The sequence below is a fragment of the Myodes glareolus genome, chromosome 10 (assembly GCF_982192425.1).
Source record: "Myodes glareolus chromosome 10, mMyoGla1.1, whole genome shotgun sequence".
Taxonomy (NCBI): Eukaryota; Metazoa; Chordata; class Mammalia; order Rodentia; family Cricetidae; genus Myodes; species Myodes glareolus.
The window spans coordinates 26,899,982-26,918,394 of record NC_142035.1 but is presented as its reverse complement, the minus strand read 5'-3'; the positions used below and the strand labels follow the sequence as shown (position 1 = coordinate 26,918,394).

General features: G+C 49.4%; 1 protein-coding gene and 1 pseudogene across 2 annotated transcripts; both read right to left on the bottom strand.

The window, feature by feature from the left end:
* Window positions 1–3,506: 3,506 nt before the first annotated feature.
* On the bottom strand, window positions 3,507–10,751 carry Trib3 (tribbles pseudokinase 3). 2 transcript variants are annotated; one of them, XM_048445607.3, is made up of 4 exons: window positions 10,618–10,751; window positions 9,484–9,774; window positions 6,425–6,717; window positions 3,507–4,771 (listed from the first exon to the last, which is right to left on the bottom strand). In XM_048445607.3, exons 2-4 carry the CDS (start codon window positions 9,772–9,774, stop codon window positions 4,291–4,293), a joined length of 1,065 nt encoding a protein of 354 aa, XP_048301564.2. In that variant the 5' UTR covers window positions 10,618–10,751; the 3' UTR covers window positions 3,507–4,290. The 2 variants fall into 2 exon arrangements, with proteins under 2 accessions (XP_048301564.2, XP_048301563.2); XM_048445606.3 differs by lacking the exon at window positions 10,618–10,751 and adding an exon at window positions 10,255–10,483.
* A 1,785-nt stretch (window positions 10,752–12,536) lies between these two features.
* On the bottom strand, window positions 12,537–12,961 carry LOC146892797 (melanocortin-2 receptor accessory protein 2 pseudogene; annotated as a pseudogene).
* Between the last annotated feature and the right edge of the window lie 5,452 nt (window positions 12,962–18,413).

The window sequence follows — 18,413 nt, the reverse complement described above, 5'->3', positions numbered from 1 at the left end:
GGAGGGGGGCGGGGCCTAGAGGCTCAGCGGGTGGGCTCTCCAGCGCCAGCGGTTCTCCACTCCGCGTCCACGTGTGCATAGCCTCCAGCCTCACGGAATCGCCAACACACCAATGAGTACCCAGTTTTTGGCGCCGTTTTCGGTTGTGGAAACAGGATTTGAATGTTTGTGACTTGCCCAAAGCCACACTGCTAGGGGTTGAATTCAAACGTCACAGTCTCAGGAGCCCACCTTGGCAGCCTGGAGACTTGTCTCTTGTATCGCCTAGCTGGAAATTCTTTTCAGCCTCGGCTCATGTTATCTTTTCTTCCAGTTTTCATCCCACAGATTAGCAGATATAGTGAGCCCCACCTGCAGAACGGATAACAGAAACTCGTCCTGCACCCAGATCTCATCCTGCCAGCCCCTCACTTGTTTTCCCTCAACTGCCCTAGAGGATCCTATTAAAACATAAAGGGGTAGGGGGAGACAGCTCAGTGGATTAAAGACTTGCTTGCTGTGCAAACCTTAGAACCTGAGTTCAATATTCAGTGTCCCATAAAAAGCTGGGCATGGTGGTGGGAGCTTGTAATCCTACCTCTGTGAAGGCAGATGGGAAGATTCCTGGGGTTCTCCAGCCAGCCAGAATAGCCTAACCAGTGGAGACCCTGTCTGAACAAGATAAATGGTGCCCCACAGAAACATGGGCAAGCGCGTGCGCATGCCCACCCACCCACCCACCCCCACACACACACACACACAAAATTCATGAACACTTTTCCACCTACCCCCACCTTCACTTGCATTTTCCACCGTCTCCCTCCCCTTAGCTCACTACACACTGAAGTGCTAGCTCTTGAATTCTGGAAGAAAGTAGTTGGCCAAGTTTGGGAGCTTCTGTTTTAGAATTTTCCATCCTCAGCTGAGAATGTCTGTAAATCTCAATATTTGGGAGGCGGAGAGAAGGGGGAAGGAAAGAAGCAAGGAAGGAAGGAATTTCCACCTGGGATCTTCTAGTAACAATTATTATTGGGTTTTGCTTATACCTCCCAGATTCTAAGATTATAGGCACATCTATCAGATTGTACAGGTCTCACTGTGTAGATCTGGACAGTCTGGAAAAGGTTTTATAGACCAGGCTGGCCTCAAACTTGTATAATCGTCCCACCTCTGCCTACCATGTCCTGGGATGACAGGAACTTGCCACACCTCTTTTGCTTTGTTTTTAAAATAACCTCTGCTTCTTTTCCTCTGAGTACTTTTAAGAATTTTTAAAACTTTTAACATTTTGACTTTGTGTCTGTGAAAATTTTGTGAAATATTCTTGAATTTGTGAAATTTGATTTCTCCCTAATTCTCTGTCTTATTTTTGCAACAGTTCCTAGCTTGAGTTTATACATTTACATACAAATCACTTTGGTTTCTGTGCCAGATGGCAGGTGAACTCTGTGTGTCTGTGTCTAAGGGTTTGCCTTTCTTGGTTACTGGTGTTTCCATCAGCCCTGATACCGTCTGCAAAAAATTAGTTGCAGGGAAGGCAGATGCAATCCTCATTTTTTTTTTCTTCTGGCCTCAGCCTTCTCCCTTTAAGGGGTAAGCTGACATCCACTTCGGACCCTTTGACGTCAGTGGGTAGACTCTAACATTCATTGAAACCCAAGTTCCCAATCAGGGTGACAGATCCAACTCTGTGTGAATCTTAACAAGAGGTTCCCTACCTCTGGGTCTCAGTTTCTTCCTCTGCTCATTGATAGTCATGGCAGCACTCTTCTCGCCAGCTAGTATAAGACTCTATATACATTACCAGTTACTGATATGTATCACATTGTATTTCCCCAAAGTTAGCAGCTTGAAACAGCAGACAGGACATGGTGGCACACAACTGTGATCCCAGGACTCTGGAGGCAGAGGCAAGAAGATCAGACTCAGAGTCGATTTGAGTTACTTACTTTGACACTGTCCGAAACAAACACCCCAACAATAAATATTTCTGGGGTCAGAGACAGAGAACTGGTTCCTAGGTGGCTCTGGCTTGATCTTGGGCTGAGATTTAATTCAGGCTACAGACTGATTTGCAGGAAAAGCCCCTTCCTCGTGAGCCTGTGCGCACAGAGACCTCTCCACATGCCTGCCCCTTCCTCGTGAGCCTGTGTGCATAGAGACCTCTCCATATGGCTCCATCAGAGGGCAGCTGGCTGTCTCCAGTACAAGCGCCCAGGAGAGGGAGGCAGAGGGAAACCCAGAGTCTCATGAATGCTGGATAGCAAACACTTCCTTTCAATCCCTCCCTTCTTTCCTCCTATTAGTCACCCCACTGTGTCCTAAGAGACAGTCTGGGCTAGGATGATGGCTCAGCAGTTAAGATGGCTTCTAGGAAAAAGAATTCTGTTCTTAGTACCCACACAAACGCCTTGGGAGGTAGAGACAGGATCCCCTGAGCAAGCTGTCTGATAAGACTAGCTATATGAGGGAGATCAAGGTTTGATTGAGAGACCCTACTCAGTCAAGGCAGTGGTGGCTCACCCCTTTAAGACCAGCAGCACTCTGGAGGCAGTGGTAGGTGGATCTCTGAATTCAAAGCCAACGAGCTCCAGGATGGCCAGAGCTACATGGAGAAACACAGTCCTGAAAAACCAAACAAAACAAAAAGAAAGGGGAGAGAGAGACTGACCCTCTTCAAGGAATAAGATGGAAGAGTGATTGGGGATTATTTAAGCCAGGATGTGGTGGCACATGCCTTTAATCCCAGCACTCATGAGGCAAAAGCAGACAGGCAGATCTCTGTGAATTCTAGGCCAGCCTGATCTACAGAGCAATTTCCAGCCAGGGCTACACAGAGAAACACCACTTTGAAAAGGCAAAAAGAAAAAAAAAATTCAAGATATCTAACTCCAGCCTCTGTATATGTTGGCACACCTGCGCGCGCGTGCGCGCGCGCACACACACACACACACTATTCTATGCCTGCCCAGGTGAAGAGCCTGAGGTACAGAGTAGTTATGAAATCTGTTGAAGGTCCAAGCTTTGGGGCAGCCTGACACTCAAGTGCTGAGTTCTTAAGTACGACAGCGCCACTTTTCTCTGTGTAATGTGACACACGTGCCAGCCGCCTCTGTGGAAGACAGCCAAGGAGTGAAGAAAGCAGGCCTCCTGCCAACATTCTGGAGAGCCAGATTGGCCTGCCCTAAAACCACCCTGTTCACTGACCCATCTTGATGCAAAGTATGTTGCCTCCTGGTTAAGCCGACGCTCCACCCACCCCACCCCCTGCCTTGGCCTGAAGATGGAACCCTGACCCCTGAGCCTGTTAGACGTGTGCTTACATCTGAGCTACACCTGCCGTCAGTTTGGAAAGCTCCCCACATGAGACCTGGGGTCTCTCGGAGAAACAGCACGTACAGGAAGATCAGTGGGGGAATCTTACCATGAACCATTTGGTTGGGGTTGAAATATATCTGGCTTTTGTGTTGGGGCCGGTGTTGAAGGCAGGGAAAACCGTGAAGGACAGAAGGTAGAACTCTCCAGCATATAGAATGGTTCTCCTTTATTAGGCACATAGTGAAAATACAAACTCAACCGAACAAAAGCCAGCGTACTGGCAATGAACCTGAGTACTAAGAGTCCCCAGCACAGGGCCTGAGACTTTCCGTGTGGCAGTAGGATGGTCCCTGTCCTGTCCTTCCCTCTCCAGCTGGTAGTGCTCCAGCTAGAAACCACCAGAGTGAAGGGACCCAGACCCTCATTCCCTGAGGCGGATGCTTCTTTGTGGGATTCTCATCCTTTTTGTCTTGGCTCTTGGGCCAAGTCTTCAAGCAGGCTTTCGCGCCTGGAGACCGGATCCAGGCAGCACATTCCCAGCCTGGCCTGACAGGTGGGCCTGAGGTCCGGGTTGAGGTCTTTGGTCTTTGGCACGGAGACACAAGGCATCTGGGGCACTGATGAAGGGGGCTGTCCTGTGAACCGAAGCCTAGCACCAGCTCAGAGAAGGCCAAGCCTGATATGAAATGTGCCCTGGGCAGAAAGCAAGAGGCTGGCCCGGGAGCATGTGGCACTGCGGCAACTCGGCTAGCAAGGTATTTTTCTCCCCACTAGCTCTTTGTTAAGTGTTCACAGCGCCTAGAACAGGGCTTGGCACCCAGGGAGCCTCACCCTCCACAGTGCCTGTGGGAGATCACAGAATGCATGAGGCACAGTGGCTGTTTCTTCCTCCTGAAAGGCACTTCAGGTTTAGCTTGGTCCAAAGAGACAGGAGAAAGCTTGGAGACAAGTATGCAATCCACAGCTTGCAGCTGAAGGGCCAGCAGGGTGGCCCTAGCCATACAGTCCCACCTCCTCGTCCTCAGCCTCCTCCAGCCCTGGCCCATCTGGGACCACCTGGTCAGTATCCCAGTGGCCAGACTGTGGAGGGGAGACAAGGCTGTGGTCCTCCCTTAACCAGGGATGCAGGAGGATGCTGGGGGCCGCTAGTCGCTGTGAAGGTTCCTTACGAAGGAGACAGCGGATCAGGCAGCGGGCTGGGGCTGATAGACCCCCAGGCAGGGCAAAGGTCCCTCTGCGGATCTTGCCAAAAAGCAGAGCCGGCTCAGAGTCCTGGAATGGGTAGTGACCAGCCAGCATAGTGAAGAGCGCCACGCCCAGGCTCCAGACATCAGCTGCTTTGCCAGAGTAGGATGGCCGGGAGCTGAGTATCTCTGGTCCCACGTAGGCAGGGCATGCATGCTTGTCCCACAGAGAGTCGTCTGGTCCAGTCATCACACAGGCATCCTCCAGGTTCTCCAGCACCAGCTTCGTCCTGGGTCACAGACAGAAAGACCAGGTCTTGCTCAGTCCTCTGGAATAGCAGCCACTAAGCCATCTCTCCAGTCCCTGTCTTTGTTTTTTAATCAGGGTTTTCTTTGGCTATTTTTTGGAGATTTCACTACATTGCCCTGGCTAGCTTCTAACTTACTATCCTACATCAGTCTCCTGAGTGCTGGGATTACAGAAGAAGCCATCATGCTGAGCCTCAATGTCTTAGTAATTATTTTGTTTCGTTGGTTCTGGCTTCAGTGGGTCAGGGTCTCTCTCTGACCGTCCTGGAATTCACTATGTAGACCAGGCTGGCCTCGAACTCACAGAGATTTGCCCACCTTCCACCTCACGGGGCTTCCATAACACTTGAGTCAAATTTGTCAAACTAGTGATCTAGGCTGTGAATGCTAAGTTAGATTCCATCCCCTTCCTCTTCCTTTTTAGTTTTTATTTTATTTTTGTAATTTTCAAATGTATGTGTATTTGTGTATAGTGTATGTGTGTGGGGACATGGGTGTACTAAGATTTTTATTTAATTTTATTTTATGTGATTGGTGTTTTTTCCACATTCCTGTCTGCCTGAGAGTGTGAGATCCCCTAGAGCTGGAGTTACAGACAGTTGTGAGTCACCATGTAGGTGCTGGGAATGGAACCTGGATCCTCTGAAAGAGTAGCCAGTGCTCTTAACCGCTAAGCCATCTCTCCAGCCCCTTTCTCCACTTCTTTTCTTTCTTTTCTGGTTTTTTGAGACGGGGTTTCTCTGTGTAAAAGTCTTAGTGGTTCTGGAACTCACTCTGTAGACCAGGCTAGCCTCAAACTCAAAGAGATCTACCTGCCTCTGCCTCTGCCTCCTGCGTGCTGGGATTAAAGGTGTGTACCACTACTGCCCAGCTTCTTTCTTCTTTTTAAAAAAAGATTTATTTATTATTTTTATTCAATGGGTGTTTTGCCTGTGTGTATGTCTGAGCGCCATGAGCATGCAAGTGCCCACAATGGCCAGAAGAGGTCAGATCCCCTGGGCTTGGAGTTATAGATGGTCATTAGCACTGTGCAGTGCTGGGAACCGAACCTGGATCTTCTGCAAGAGCAAAAGCACTTTAACCACTGAGTTATCCCTCCAACCCTCCCCTTCCCCAACACACGTGTGCGTGTGTGTGCGCGTGTGTGCATGTGCGTGTGCATGTGCGTGTGTATGTTGACAGGATCTCACTGCATAGCCCTGACTGACCTGGAACTCACTATGTATGCTGGCCTCTAGCTCACAGAGATCCACCTGTCTCTGCCTCCACAAGGATTTAAAGGTGTGTTCTGGCACCCTCATCTATTCCTTTATTCCTTATTCAACTTGAGACAGTCTCTCACTAAACCAGGCGCTCACCAATTGGATAGACTAGCTGTCCAGAGATCTCTGGGGATCTGTTTGTCTCTTCTCCTCTCCTCCATGCCCAGTGTTAGGGTTTCAAACTCCACACTACAGGCCACAGTCACAACACAGTCGGTGTTGGGGATTTCTTTTCCTGCCTAGGATGGAATCCAGAGCTTTTCCCACCGTGCTACACCTTAGCTCTTCCTGCCTAAGTTACTCTGCCCTCATGGACCTCAGTTTCCCTGCCATGACCCACTTCTCAAATGTGCCTCTGGGGTTCACACTTACCTCTCACAGTTGCTGAAGACAAAACGACGCAGCTTGAGGTCACGCAAGACAAGCCCGTGTTGGTGGCAGTGCGCCACCGCAGCAGCCATCTGCCGGAAAAGTTTAACAGCCTCGGGCTCAGGGATTCCACGGCGGCTGCGCACCAGGCTGTGTAAGTCCCCATGGGTCTTCATGAAGAAGGTGTAGAGGAACTGAGAACCCAGCAGGATGTCTGCAGGACGGGCCACGTGCTGGTGGGTCGGCAGTCGAGCATAGGGTGCCAGCACAGATTGGGCCTCGCTGGCCGGGTACACCTGAAGACAGAGCCAGGAGTAAGCACAGCGAGGGACCTGGGAAGCCAGGCTGGTCTAGCAAAGCGGGTGCCAATCATTACACACATTGTGAGCTACACATACCGGGGGCCTTGCTTTAGCAAGTTGCTCATAACTTGATATCAGCTGACTTTCTGCAGGCCACAGGTCAGGGGGTCTGGGGCCACAAGGCCAGCAAGTAGCACATCTGGGGCTAGAACCTGTGCACCCAACTCTGGGCTCTAAACAGCCACCCTGTGTGACCTTATGCCTCCGGAAATTGAAACTAGGGTAGAAGCCAAATACGAGAACACTTCTAGGAGCAGACCACCACCAAAGCCCCCCTCACAGTCAGCTCACTAACCTGCCTGCTGCCCCTGTTCAGCTGGCTGGACTCACAGCCAGCGCCCCTGTTCACTTGGCGTACCCAGTGCAACGCAAGCAAGCCCACAGACCATATATTCCAAAAGAATCAAGAAAGATGTAGAATCCAGAGTATTTTGCTTTTCAATCTTGGAGATCAAACCCAGGCCCGATCTTTGCTCGGCAAGTGTGGAAGCGAGCACTCATTTTAGAAAGTTTGGGCCTACCGTGGAGGCACACACCTTTAATTCCAGGAGGAAAAGGCAGGTGGATCTCTGTGCATTGGATGCCAACCTGATCTACAAAGTAAGCCCCAGGCTAGCCAGAGCTACACAGTGAGAGTCTAAAATAAATAAATAAATAAATAAATAAATAAATAAATAAATAAAGTGTGGATCCAAAGGGCTCAGAAGTGACCTGAATGATCCAAAGACACCCATGGGAAAAACTTTCCAAGTTGGGGACATTTGGGAAATGTGCTCAGAGTTTGTGGACATTAAGCACACACCTGGAAGGTGGGTCCAGGACTGTGGGGAAAGAAACTGAAGTTCAGGAAAGGGAGGTGACTTACGCAAAGCCACACTTGAACCTGCCACAAGCTGGCTATTGCAGAAGTATACACCACTTTGAGTTTTTGACTTGAAACTCGTGCATACTGACTAATATATTTAATCTATGAAAATCGTAAAGCATGTGATCTGCAAAAGGGCGGGGGAGAGGCTAGAGAGATGAGTCGGTCGTTGAGAGCATTGACTGCTCTTCCAGAGGACTCAGCTTTGATTTCCAGCGCCCACATGACAGCTTACAACTGTCTATAAATCCAGTTCCAGGGGGTCCAGACATAAGCACAAGAAAATACCCATACAGATGAAATAATAAGAATAATTTTTTTTAAAAAAGCTAGGGTAGCAAGGAAGAAATAAATACACTGACTACTTTTTCTTTCTCCCACAAAGCCCAGTCCTGCCTAATACCTTTGAACCTCTTTATTTTTTCAGAGAAGGGGTGAGCTTTTTACGACATCTCTCTATGTCTCCCTGGCTGTCTTAGAACTCACTATGTAGACCAGGCTGGCCTCGAACTCACAGAGCTCCATTTCCTCTGCTTATCGGATGTTGTGATTATAGGTGTGTCACCTCACTTGGGCCTTTGTGCCTCCAGTACCTGCAGCCAGGACTCTGCCTTTGGAGCTTCCTCCCCATCCTCCAGCTTCCGACATGCAGTCCTCTGTCATCTGTAAGGCCCTCCCAGAATTATCATGTCCCCCTGCGTCTCTTCCTGTCTGCCTCCTCCTCTCTCTTCTTCTGCCTCCCCTCTGGCACCAGCTTTGTTTCCACCATGGTCACCATTGCCTGTTGGCACCCGTGGAGGCCAGAGCAGACCCGCTAGTGTCAGTCCTCGGGTGCCATCCAATTTTTTCTTAAATTTATTTTTAATCATGTGTGTGTGTGTCTGTCTATCTGTCTGTCTGTCTGTGTATATGTGTGCATGAGTGCAGATGCCTGAGGAGGCCAGAAGCCCTGGATTTCCCTGGAGCTGGAGTTGTGTATTTGGTGGCGACCTGCCTCAAGTGGATGCTAGGAACAGAACCTGGATCTCTGCGAGAGTTACAAGCAGTCGTAACCACTGACCCATGTGTCTAGCCCTTTTTTCATTCTCTCTCTTCTCTCTCTGCCTGAAATAGAGTCTCTTACTTGCTTTGGGACTGCCTCACTAAATAGCTGGCTGACCAATGAGCTCGGAAGGTTGGCTTGTCTTCATCTTCTCAGTGCAGGATTACAAGTATACAACACCTCCCTCTCTTCTCCTCTCCTCTCCTCTCTTCTTCTCCCCTCCCCTCTCCCCTCCTATCTCCTCCCCTCCCCCCTCTCCTCTCCTCTCCTCCCCTCCCCTCTCTTCTCCTTTCCTCTCCTCACCTCCCCTCCCCTCTACTCTCCTTTCCTCTCCTCTCCTCTTCTCCCCTCCCCTCCCCCCTTTTCCTTTTGTCTTTCGACATGGATCCTGGGGCTCACCAACGGAGCTATCTCCCCAGTCCCACACGCTCACTTCTTTATTATCTCACCGTGCCTCTCACTAGAATGTCCGTTTGATAGCAGGAGCACAGGCTCTAGGTTTGTTTTGGTTTTGAAACAGGTTCTCAGTATGTTCCCGGAGGCTTGTCTGAAATTCGAGACAATCCTCCTGTCTCTGCCTATTCAGTGCTAGGATTACAGGCATGTGCCACCACACCCTGCTTGGGTCTGATCTTTGACCACAGAGGGGGGCGTTGTGTATGTATGATGCGCTGAAGTTTTGTCAGTTGAGGAACCCATTGATAATCTGCAAAACTGAAACCCTGCAGTCCTCTGGGACCCAGCCCTTGTGCAGGGTCCTGGGATGCTAGAGGGGAGAGTCGGTCGATCTTACCTTGCAGGTATACTCCATGCCTGTGGAGCAGTGCAGAGCCTGGTAAGTGTGGCTGCCCCGCTCTTGTTCCAAAAGGACATAGGGCCCCAGCCTGGTTGCAGGGGCCACAGCAGGTGACAAATCTGAGGCAGCGGGTGGGCTGGGGGGCAGCAGGCAGGGGGGTGGCCCAGGTTCGGGCCCACCTCTCACTCGTTTTAGTTCTGGACATTCGGAGTCAATGTTGTCCTGGAACTCCAACGGTTTCTTCCTGCAGGGAACACCAGCAGGAGCAGCCAAAGGGGTGGCTCGCATCTAGAGAGAAGGGAAGAAAGACTATTTGGTGGCCCTGTCTTCCCTGTTAGGACCCTCTGGGCAGAGAAGACATCACTCTGGGTTTTCCGAAGCTCAGTAAGCATGGTGCTCTCAAACGCAAGGACAGCTGGAGAAGGAAGAACCCGCGAGGAATGAAAGGCTTAATAATGCAATAAGGAAAGCTGGGTTTAGGGACACACCCGTGGACCGCCAGCATCGGGAAGGCAGAGGCAGGAGGATGGGGAGTTCCTGGAAGGCCTGGGCTGCATAAAGAGCTGACTGCAACCGCTCAGGCCTAGGACCCTCCCTGGCGTCGGAGTTAAAGAGCGAGAAAATGAGAGTGAGAGAGAATGAGAGGGGGAGAGAGACAGACAGACGAGAGGGAATATTCATGAATATTCATAAATATGTCGGGGCTACCAATATCCTCTCCAGACTTGGGGAAACCCGCCCCCCTCTTTGCAGCTCCCCACCGGATACCTTGTGTTCCTCACGGGTCTCAAAGCCTTCTGCGCACGTGCACACCCAGTCGATCTCAGAGTCGCCGGCAAGTTCGTGCCAGGCTACAACCTCTCCGTATTCAGCAGTAGCGGCTTCCGCTGCTAAAGTGCTGAGGCACGGGGACCCGGGTTCCCATTCCCCGCCCGGCTGATGTAAACCTGAGCTAATCTACGGCTGACGCCGTGCGGCGCTGGATTGCACCATCCACGACCCGCCCCTGAAGCCGCTCCTGTAGGACGCTCCGCCTGCGCCTTCGGGGCCACTTGCAAGCCCGCCCCCTCCAAAGCCCCCATCCCCGCTTATCCCCATGAAGTAAAACCCCGAGCCACCAGCTCTCCTTACCGTAGTACTTTACTGTACCCTTTCAAGAGTGCGCCCAGCTCTGCTCAGACTCGAGGTTCGGCACAGAAAAGCCACTTAGCGCCCTGGCTGGCTAGGGGTGTGGCTCCGTGAGAGCGCTTGACAACAGCGCCTACAGCCCTGCTCTGTAACAAAGCCAAAAACTATCAAAGAAAGCACAGCTTCAATTCCCTTCTCCATAAAAATGGATTTGTAACGGTGCTCACTTCATATAATTGCCGTGAGCGTTAGTAAGTAAATTTTGTGTACGCAAAATTCTTAGATCAGCTGGGTGTGATGCATCCCTAGAACCTCAATTACTTTAAAGCCTGAGGCAGGAGGATGGCCTGTTTGACGGTAGCTCTAGCTTGCCTGAAACTCTGTAGACCAGGCTGATCTCGAACTCAGAGATGCACCTGCCTCTGCCCCAAGTACTAGGACTAAAGTCTTCTTATTAAGCTAAAAGAAATTTAACGGCAGAAGTGGTGGAAGGGAGGAGGCTGCAGAACATTTGCCTAGCACGCACTAGACAGTGAGTTCAAGTTTAATTCCCAGTAACAGAAAAGAAAAATAGCAGTTAGTCACCTTAAATACCAGCACTCAGAGGCAGAGACAGGCAGATCTCTGTGAGTTCCAGGTTAGCCTGGTCTGTAGAGTGAGTTCTAGGACAGCCAGGGCCTGTTTCTTTCTTTCTTTTTCTTTCTTTCTTTTAAATTTTTTCTTTTAAAATGCATTTATTTTGCAACTGAAGCGAGACACATGGTGAACAAATTCATAAAGATGATGCCACCCAAAGATTAGCATCTGGCCATGCATACAACTCACTATGCAGAACTGAGGTGTTTTCAACACCAGCAAAGTAGGGTGCATTCCTTTGTGAAATGAACCTCATGTTGCTCCCCCACCCTGGACAGCTGTTAATGTACACACAACCACTGGCCACCTCCGTTCCATGCCAGGCAGTCAACACCTACACACCTGCCAAGCGGACAGACAACATGGCATACAGTATCTTGTTCTGAAGCGAAACGATCCAGCAGCATAACCACAGGGACAGCCAGAAGAGACTCGCAGCAGTCAAATGACAATCTCCCCTACCGTTTTTTGAGAGCTGAAATGCTTGTGAAATACTTTAGGCCAGTATTTACAGGGCCAGACCTGTCCTAGGTTTAAAGCACGTACAGATGGAGTTCCTCAGGTAAACGAACTCTGTAACTCAGCAGAAACACTGTCACAATGTGTGTGAATCTCCTGGCATCCTGGTAAAGGTTCCCCAACTGAAATATGACTTAGTGAAGAACCGGGTGGGCGGCGGGGAGGGGGGGAGGCGGAGGGGCCGTACACAGGTCTGGAGAGCCTGCCATCAGAGCCAGGATGCCATGTTCTGTTTTCTACTGCTTATATATACATTAGCTCGTCTTGGATGCTAAGTCTGAAAGTCACAAAATACTAGAGGTGGGATGGGTCATGCCACCCGACCTTTAAAGCCATGGCAGTCCAGAGAGGTAAAGCAGCTTGTCGTGGGCAAAGAATGGTGGTAAAGGGCTAGATCAGAACGCGGTGACCTAACCTGCACCTAGGGAAGCTCAACTGCGTATGTGGCCAATATTTGCAATAAGGAAACTTTAATACTGTGTGTTTTTAATCCGAAAAGAAAAAAAAAAACAAATATCACCACCATCCAAAAGAAACAAAATGGTGTCTTCCATCTCCAAACTCTATATCGCTATCACTAAGTCCCAGCCCTAGCCTAAGCCTTAAACTTTAAACATCATCCTCTCTCCCCTCTACACACATACACACACACACACACACACACACACACACACACACACACACACACGTGGGCGGGCGGGCAGGGTAGGGAGCGGAGGGTTCTTGCTATACAGAGACAGAACACATCCTCGGGAAAGCGTCATTTCTCAGCCCAGGTCTATACGTGAGGTCTGGGAAACCGGCTTATTTTCTTATTTTGGTGGTTCCAAAATCAGATCATCCTCCCCAAACGAGGAGTTCTGGTCCGTGTTTACGAAGTTGGGGATGTCAAACTTCACAAGCCTGCTCAGCCGCTCCTCAGGACCCCACTGCTTCAGATGGTTTCCTGGAGAAGGACCTCACTGTCGGTGGCTGTTGTCTGGTGGCAGACTTTGACCCTGTCCAAGTGTTCCACTTCATTGATATAACAGTGGAAGAGAGACCTGGACTCCTCGTTGCCCTGACGAGAGAACACCTTATCTGACTCCGGTGACTTTCCAAAGTCTGACACGAAGCTGTTCATTCTGAACCTCTTCTCTGACGACTCTGCATTGTCTTGGTGTGGAGTACCTGTCTTAGTCAGCAAAGTCAGCACAAAAAACATGAAAATCACACACACACACACACACAAAAAAAAAAACGGCGAGACCAACCCAGAATCTGCTCACTTTGGAATCTTACAGATCAGCAGGAGGAGTCAAGGTAGGAATCCAAGGTCAAAACCTGGAGATAGAAACTGACTGAAGAAGTCACAAGGAGAAACATTCCACAAGGAGAAACATTCCTTACTGACTTGAACTTGCTCAACCAGCTTTATTTCAGGGCCTGTTTCTTAAAACAACCAAAAAGAAAGGAAGGAAGGAAGGAGGGAGGGAGGGAGGGAGGAAGGAAGGGAGAGAGGGAGGAAGGAAGGAAGGAAGAAAGAAAAAGAAAGAAAGAAAGAAAGAAAGAAAGATAGATAGAAAGAAAGAAATTGGGGCAGGGGAGATGGCTCAGTGGTTTAGAGCACTGGCTGCTCTTCTGAGTTCAGTTCCCAGCACCCACATGGCAGCTCACACCTGTAACTGCAGTCTGCAGTTCCAGGGGATCTGACACAGACATACATCCAGGTAAAACACCAATGAACACAAAACAAAAAGAATAAAAATAAAATAGCAAAATAAACAGCAAAAACAAAAATGTAAAGTGGTGGATGGGACATATAGGCACTCAGTAAACAGGATGGAGCCACTGGACACCAGAGGTGGAGGGATATAATAAGACTCCAGCCGCAGCTGAAACTAGGCATGGTGGCGGTGCCTACCCTCCCTCTGTCGCCCTGGCAAAACCCCAAAGGCCCAGTATTCCCGGTGCTCTAGTTTCCGTCTTGATACTTGAGTTCATTTATATTGAAAGAAGAAGAAGAAGAGGAGGAAGAGGAAGAGGAAGAGGAAGAGGAAGAGGAAGAGGAAGAAGAAGAAGAAGAAGAAGAAGAAGAAGAAGAAGAAGAAGAAGAAGAAGAAGAAGAAGAGAAAAAAATCCCATTGGGAGTAAGAGGGAGGCAGGGCCAGGACACCTGTTTCTCTAGCTTTAGAAGTTGGAAATCTGCTCTCTGGAGTCACGCCCCCCCCCCCCCAACCCATATCCAGCAGAGGATTCGGGGATCTAATCTGATTCTGCCCACCCGGCAACTGGGGAGAGATAAATGACCTTTTCAGAATCCATGACAGGCAGAAGACCCCAGAGCTGTGACAGACAAAGGGTGGGAGGTTTCTCTGTGTACCTCTCTATCACCAGGCCTGAGCTAAGTGTGCTTGCCATTGCTCATTGCTTGCTTGCTATGCCAGCCCTTGTTCAAATGCTGTGGACTCAGGGCAACCACACTGACCACTCTAGACTCACAGATCTTATAAATAAAACAATAACTACAGTTATTAAAAGTAGATCATAGTGCTGGGCGGTAGTGGCACATGCCTTTAGTCCCAGCACTCAGGAGGCAGAGGCAGGTGGGCCTCTGAGTTCAAGGTTTACCAGGTCTACACAGTGAGTTCTAGGATAGCTGAAAACGTCTCTCAAAAAACTAACCAAATGGGGCTGGAGAGATGGCTCAGAGGTTAAGTGCACTGCCTGCTCTTCCAAAGGTCCTGAGTTCAATTCCCAGCAACCACATGGTGGCTCACAACCATCTGTAATGAGGTCTGGTGCCCTCTTCTGGCCTTCAGGCATACATACAGACAGAATATTGTATACTAAATAAATAAATAAATAAATACCCAACCAAATGAATAAGCAAACTTTTGAAGATGGGATAATTGCCAGGCAGTAATTCAAAGTCACCCTCTGCTATATTGTAAGTTTGAGACCAGCCTGGGCAACAAGGACCCTGTCTCAAAAATTGTTTTGTTTCAATTTTTTTTTTAATTTTTAGTTGTGGTTGAAGAAAAAGAAGAAATTCGCTTTATTCACCTATCATATTTATCCTAGCCTGCGCATATTTTCTCAACAATCAGCAAAACTGCCAGTGGCATTAAACTTTCTCATACTAATATTCTTGGGATCTGTTTGCTTTTGGTTTATATTTTGTTTGGTTTGAGTGTTGTTGTTGTTATTGTACTGAGACAGAGTTATATAGCGGAAGTTGGCCTTGGATTTTTGATTCTCCTGCCTCTACTTCCAATGCTCTGATGGCCCAGAACTCTCGATCCTCCTGCCTGCCTTTAACTCTCACGTGCTGGGATTACAGGTGTGCGTCACCACACTCAGCCCGATTCGAAGGTCTCATTACATAACCTCGGCCGGTGTCTAACTCTCTTGAGTGCTAATATTACAGGCATAGGGCACCACTTCCAACTCTCCAGTGGGTGTTTTACACTTCTTTTGAATCCAAAGGATCATGGGAACTAAGTTATTAATGTTTCAGCCAGGTGTGGTGGCTCACACCTATAATCCCAGGCTTTAGGAGGCTGAGACGGGAGGATTGGCATAAATTCACTAGGCTAGAGAGTGAGTCCTTATAAAACAACTGTGGGCTGGCCAGACAGCTCACCTTGCCTATTGCCAAGGACAATGTGAGCTGGAGCCTCAAAGCCCACGTGTGATAGAAGAAGAAAACTGACATCCAACTTCCTCAGCAAACTGTGGCACGCAGATTTACACAGACACACACACACACAGAGAGAGAGAGAGAGAGAGAGAGAGAGAGAGAGAGAGAGAGAGAGAGAGAGAAATACAAAAATGTATAACATATAAGCAAAGTAATTATTTTACTTAAAAATAAAACTTGGAAGAGAAGGTCGGAATGGGTCACTGTATTCAGAAGCAGCCTCTGCCGGGTGCTAGCAGAGCGTTAATGTGTGAGAAAGCTGACTCGCAGCAGAGGCACGGAATCTCCTCCCAGGAGACGCTGGCTCCACCAGTGCCTTGGGGAGGAAGTCTTACTTCAGAGTTTCTCTGTGTTTCACACCTGTCTCCGAAGAACTGGAGAGCAAAGCGCAGCTCCGAGGGAGGCTGCAGTCAGGACTGGATTGAACTGGCATTGCGTAACCTTGTTTTGTTCTTCTGGTATTGAATTTCGTGATGACCTCTTTCCACAGCAGTTTCTGCATTTTGTTTGTTTTGTTTTCTGTAGTGCCAGCAGCCAAGCTGGGGCCATATGGGCGCCTTAGACAAGGGCTTATCCACTGAACTCCACCCAAGAGTTCGTCCCCAACCAAGATCCTGCCACTGAACTGCATGCCTAACCCTCTCCTTTTCCTACCTTTTAAAAGCAATTTTGAGACTACCTCACTGTCTACGCTGGCCTCTATACATCCATATAGACAAAGCCAACTTGAGCGTACTATTCTTCGGCCTCAGCCTCCCAAGTAGATAAGATTATAGACAGGTGTACCATGTCTAGCTTATTTTACTTATTTATTAGTATTTGGTATTTTTTTTTCTTTATGTAGCCTTGGGTGTCCTGGAACTCACTTTGTAGACCAGGCTGGCCTTGAACTCACAGAGCTCAGCCTGCCTCTGCCCCCTGAGTCCTGGGATTAAAGGTGTGCACCATCACCACCTGGCTATTTTTAAGTGTATACTATTTTATTTTGTTTTAGTTTCTCTCTCTCTCTCTCTCTCTCTCTCTCTCTCTCTCTCTCTCTCTCTGTGTGTGTGTGTGTGTGTATGTGTGTGTGTGAGGAAGGGGCACACTGGGCTCTCCAAATTTCCTGGAATCCTGATTCCCTTTCCTTTCTGTCACGTCCACCCCTTGTCCTTCCTAGGACTGAGCACACAGCTGAGTCATCTGACCCCTCCTCAGCCTCTCTTCCTGTCTGGAGGCCATGGGAGGCCAGAAAAGAGCAGGTATTCAGGGTGTTGGGTCCTGGCCACTGCTCAGCCCTTCCCTTTCTGAGAAAAGCTGGGGGAGGGGGGGACAAGTGTTCAGCAGGTTGCATCAGAAAGCCTTGCACAAGACACTCGCCTGGATAGATAGCCCCATCCCCAGCCTCCACCCCACTCTGCTACCCTTGGACTACAGTGAGAACTGTAAGCCCCCTTGGTAGACTCCCAAGACAAGTTGGCCTTCAGAGAGTGACCAAGGGAGGTCTGGCCCTTCAGAAGTGATGGATGGCTGGGTTTGGGGCAGGTGCTAAGAGGACTTGGGCTTCCTGGTGATTGCAAGACACTCCTCCGGAAAGCCAGAGCCCAGTCCACCGTTTTTCTAGAGAAAGGGGACTAGGCCAGTGTCTTAGACATTGATTGAGCCCTAATCCTTGACTCTGGTCATAGACTGAGCCCCAAATAAATCCAGCTCTAGCACTTGGCACCCTCCTCATAGACAAGAGGGCATAGGAAGGGGCATCAAGATCTTGGCGTTTGCTCCCTGCCGCGCTGCGTGCTGGTCATCTCCCCACAGTGCAGGCCAGCTCGTGCATTGGACACACTGCCTGCTCCTGACCAGACAAAGCCCAAGTGGCAGGGTGAGGCCGGAGTGAGTCGGGCAGAGTCCCCAGGGTTACTGGGCAGGTGCTGAGTCAGTGTAGGAAGCACCATCTGGAGCTCTGAGCCAGGGCGGAGTGCGGCAGGTCCTGGTTTCACAGTGCAGCCGTCGGGAAGGGTGTTTTGTGAGCTTGTGACTGTTGCTTTGTTTTGTTGGTTATGAGGCAGGATCTCAGTATGTAACCAGGCTGTCCTTGAACAACAGAGATCCTCCTGCCTCTGCCTTCTAAGTTCTGGGACTAGAGATGTACCATTTTGCCCACCTACTTATCCTGAGCTTTAAAAAGTAAGGCACGCCCCCTCAGATCTGTTCACCTCTGTGTACCTACCTGCCCATCACGGCCATTTCCTGTTACTCATCCACGTTGTTCTCTCCTAGAGCCCAAGAGTCTCCTGTTTTTTTCCATAATAACACTTTTTTTCAATTTTAATTTAATAATATATTTATAGATGTTTTGCCTGCACGTATGTCTGTGTGAGAATGACAGAGTCCCTGGAACTGGAGTTACAGACAGTTGTGGCTGCCATATGCATGCTGGGAATTGAACCTGGGTCCTCCGAAAGAGCAGCTGGTTCTCTTCACCTCTGAGCCATCTCTCCAACCCATAATGACACTTTTTATAAACAGGATTATGTATGTTTTTGTCATTTATTTAGTGTCTCTCTCCTGCTCTGACCCATAGACTCCATTCAGCAGGCATTTGTCCATCCATCCAGTGATCCACTCGTCTTTCCAACAGCAGTGATACCTTGTATACGTTTGCTCATTTGTTAGACAAGTATTTGTTGAACACAGCCACTTGCTGAGTTCTGTTCTAAAGGTCGGGGAGGCAGCAAAGAGAATAACAGATTAAAACCATGTGCTTACATGTCATGGCAGGTGCTAGAGAGATAGGGAACGGACACCTGGGTAAAGAGAGGATGGTGATTGGGATGTGGTGAACGGCCAGAGCCGGACACCCGGTGCTGGACACCCGGAGAGCTGCTGGAAGGCAACCATGCAGGCTAGGGCAGCTCCGCAAAGACTCCTAGGGCCGTTGGCATAGGGCAAGAAGGTAGCTGTGGCAAGCGAGGTCTCGGGAGGG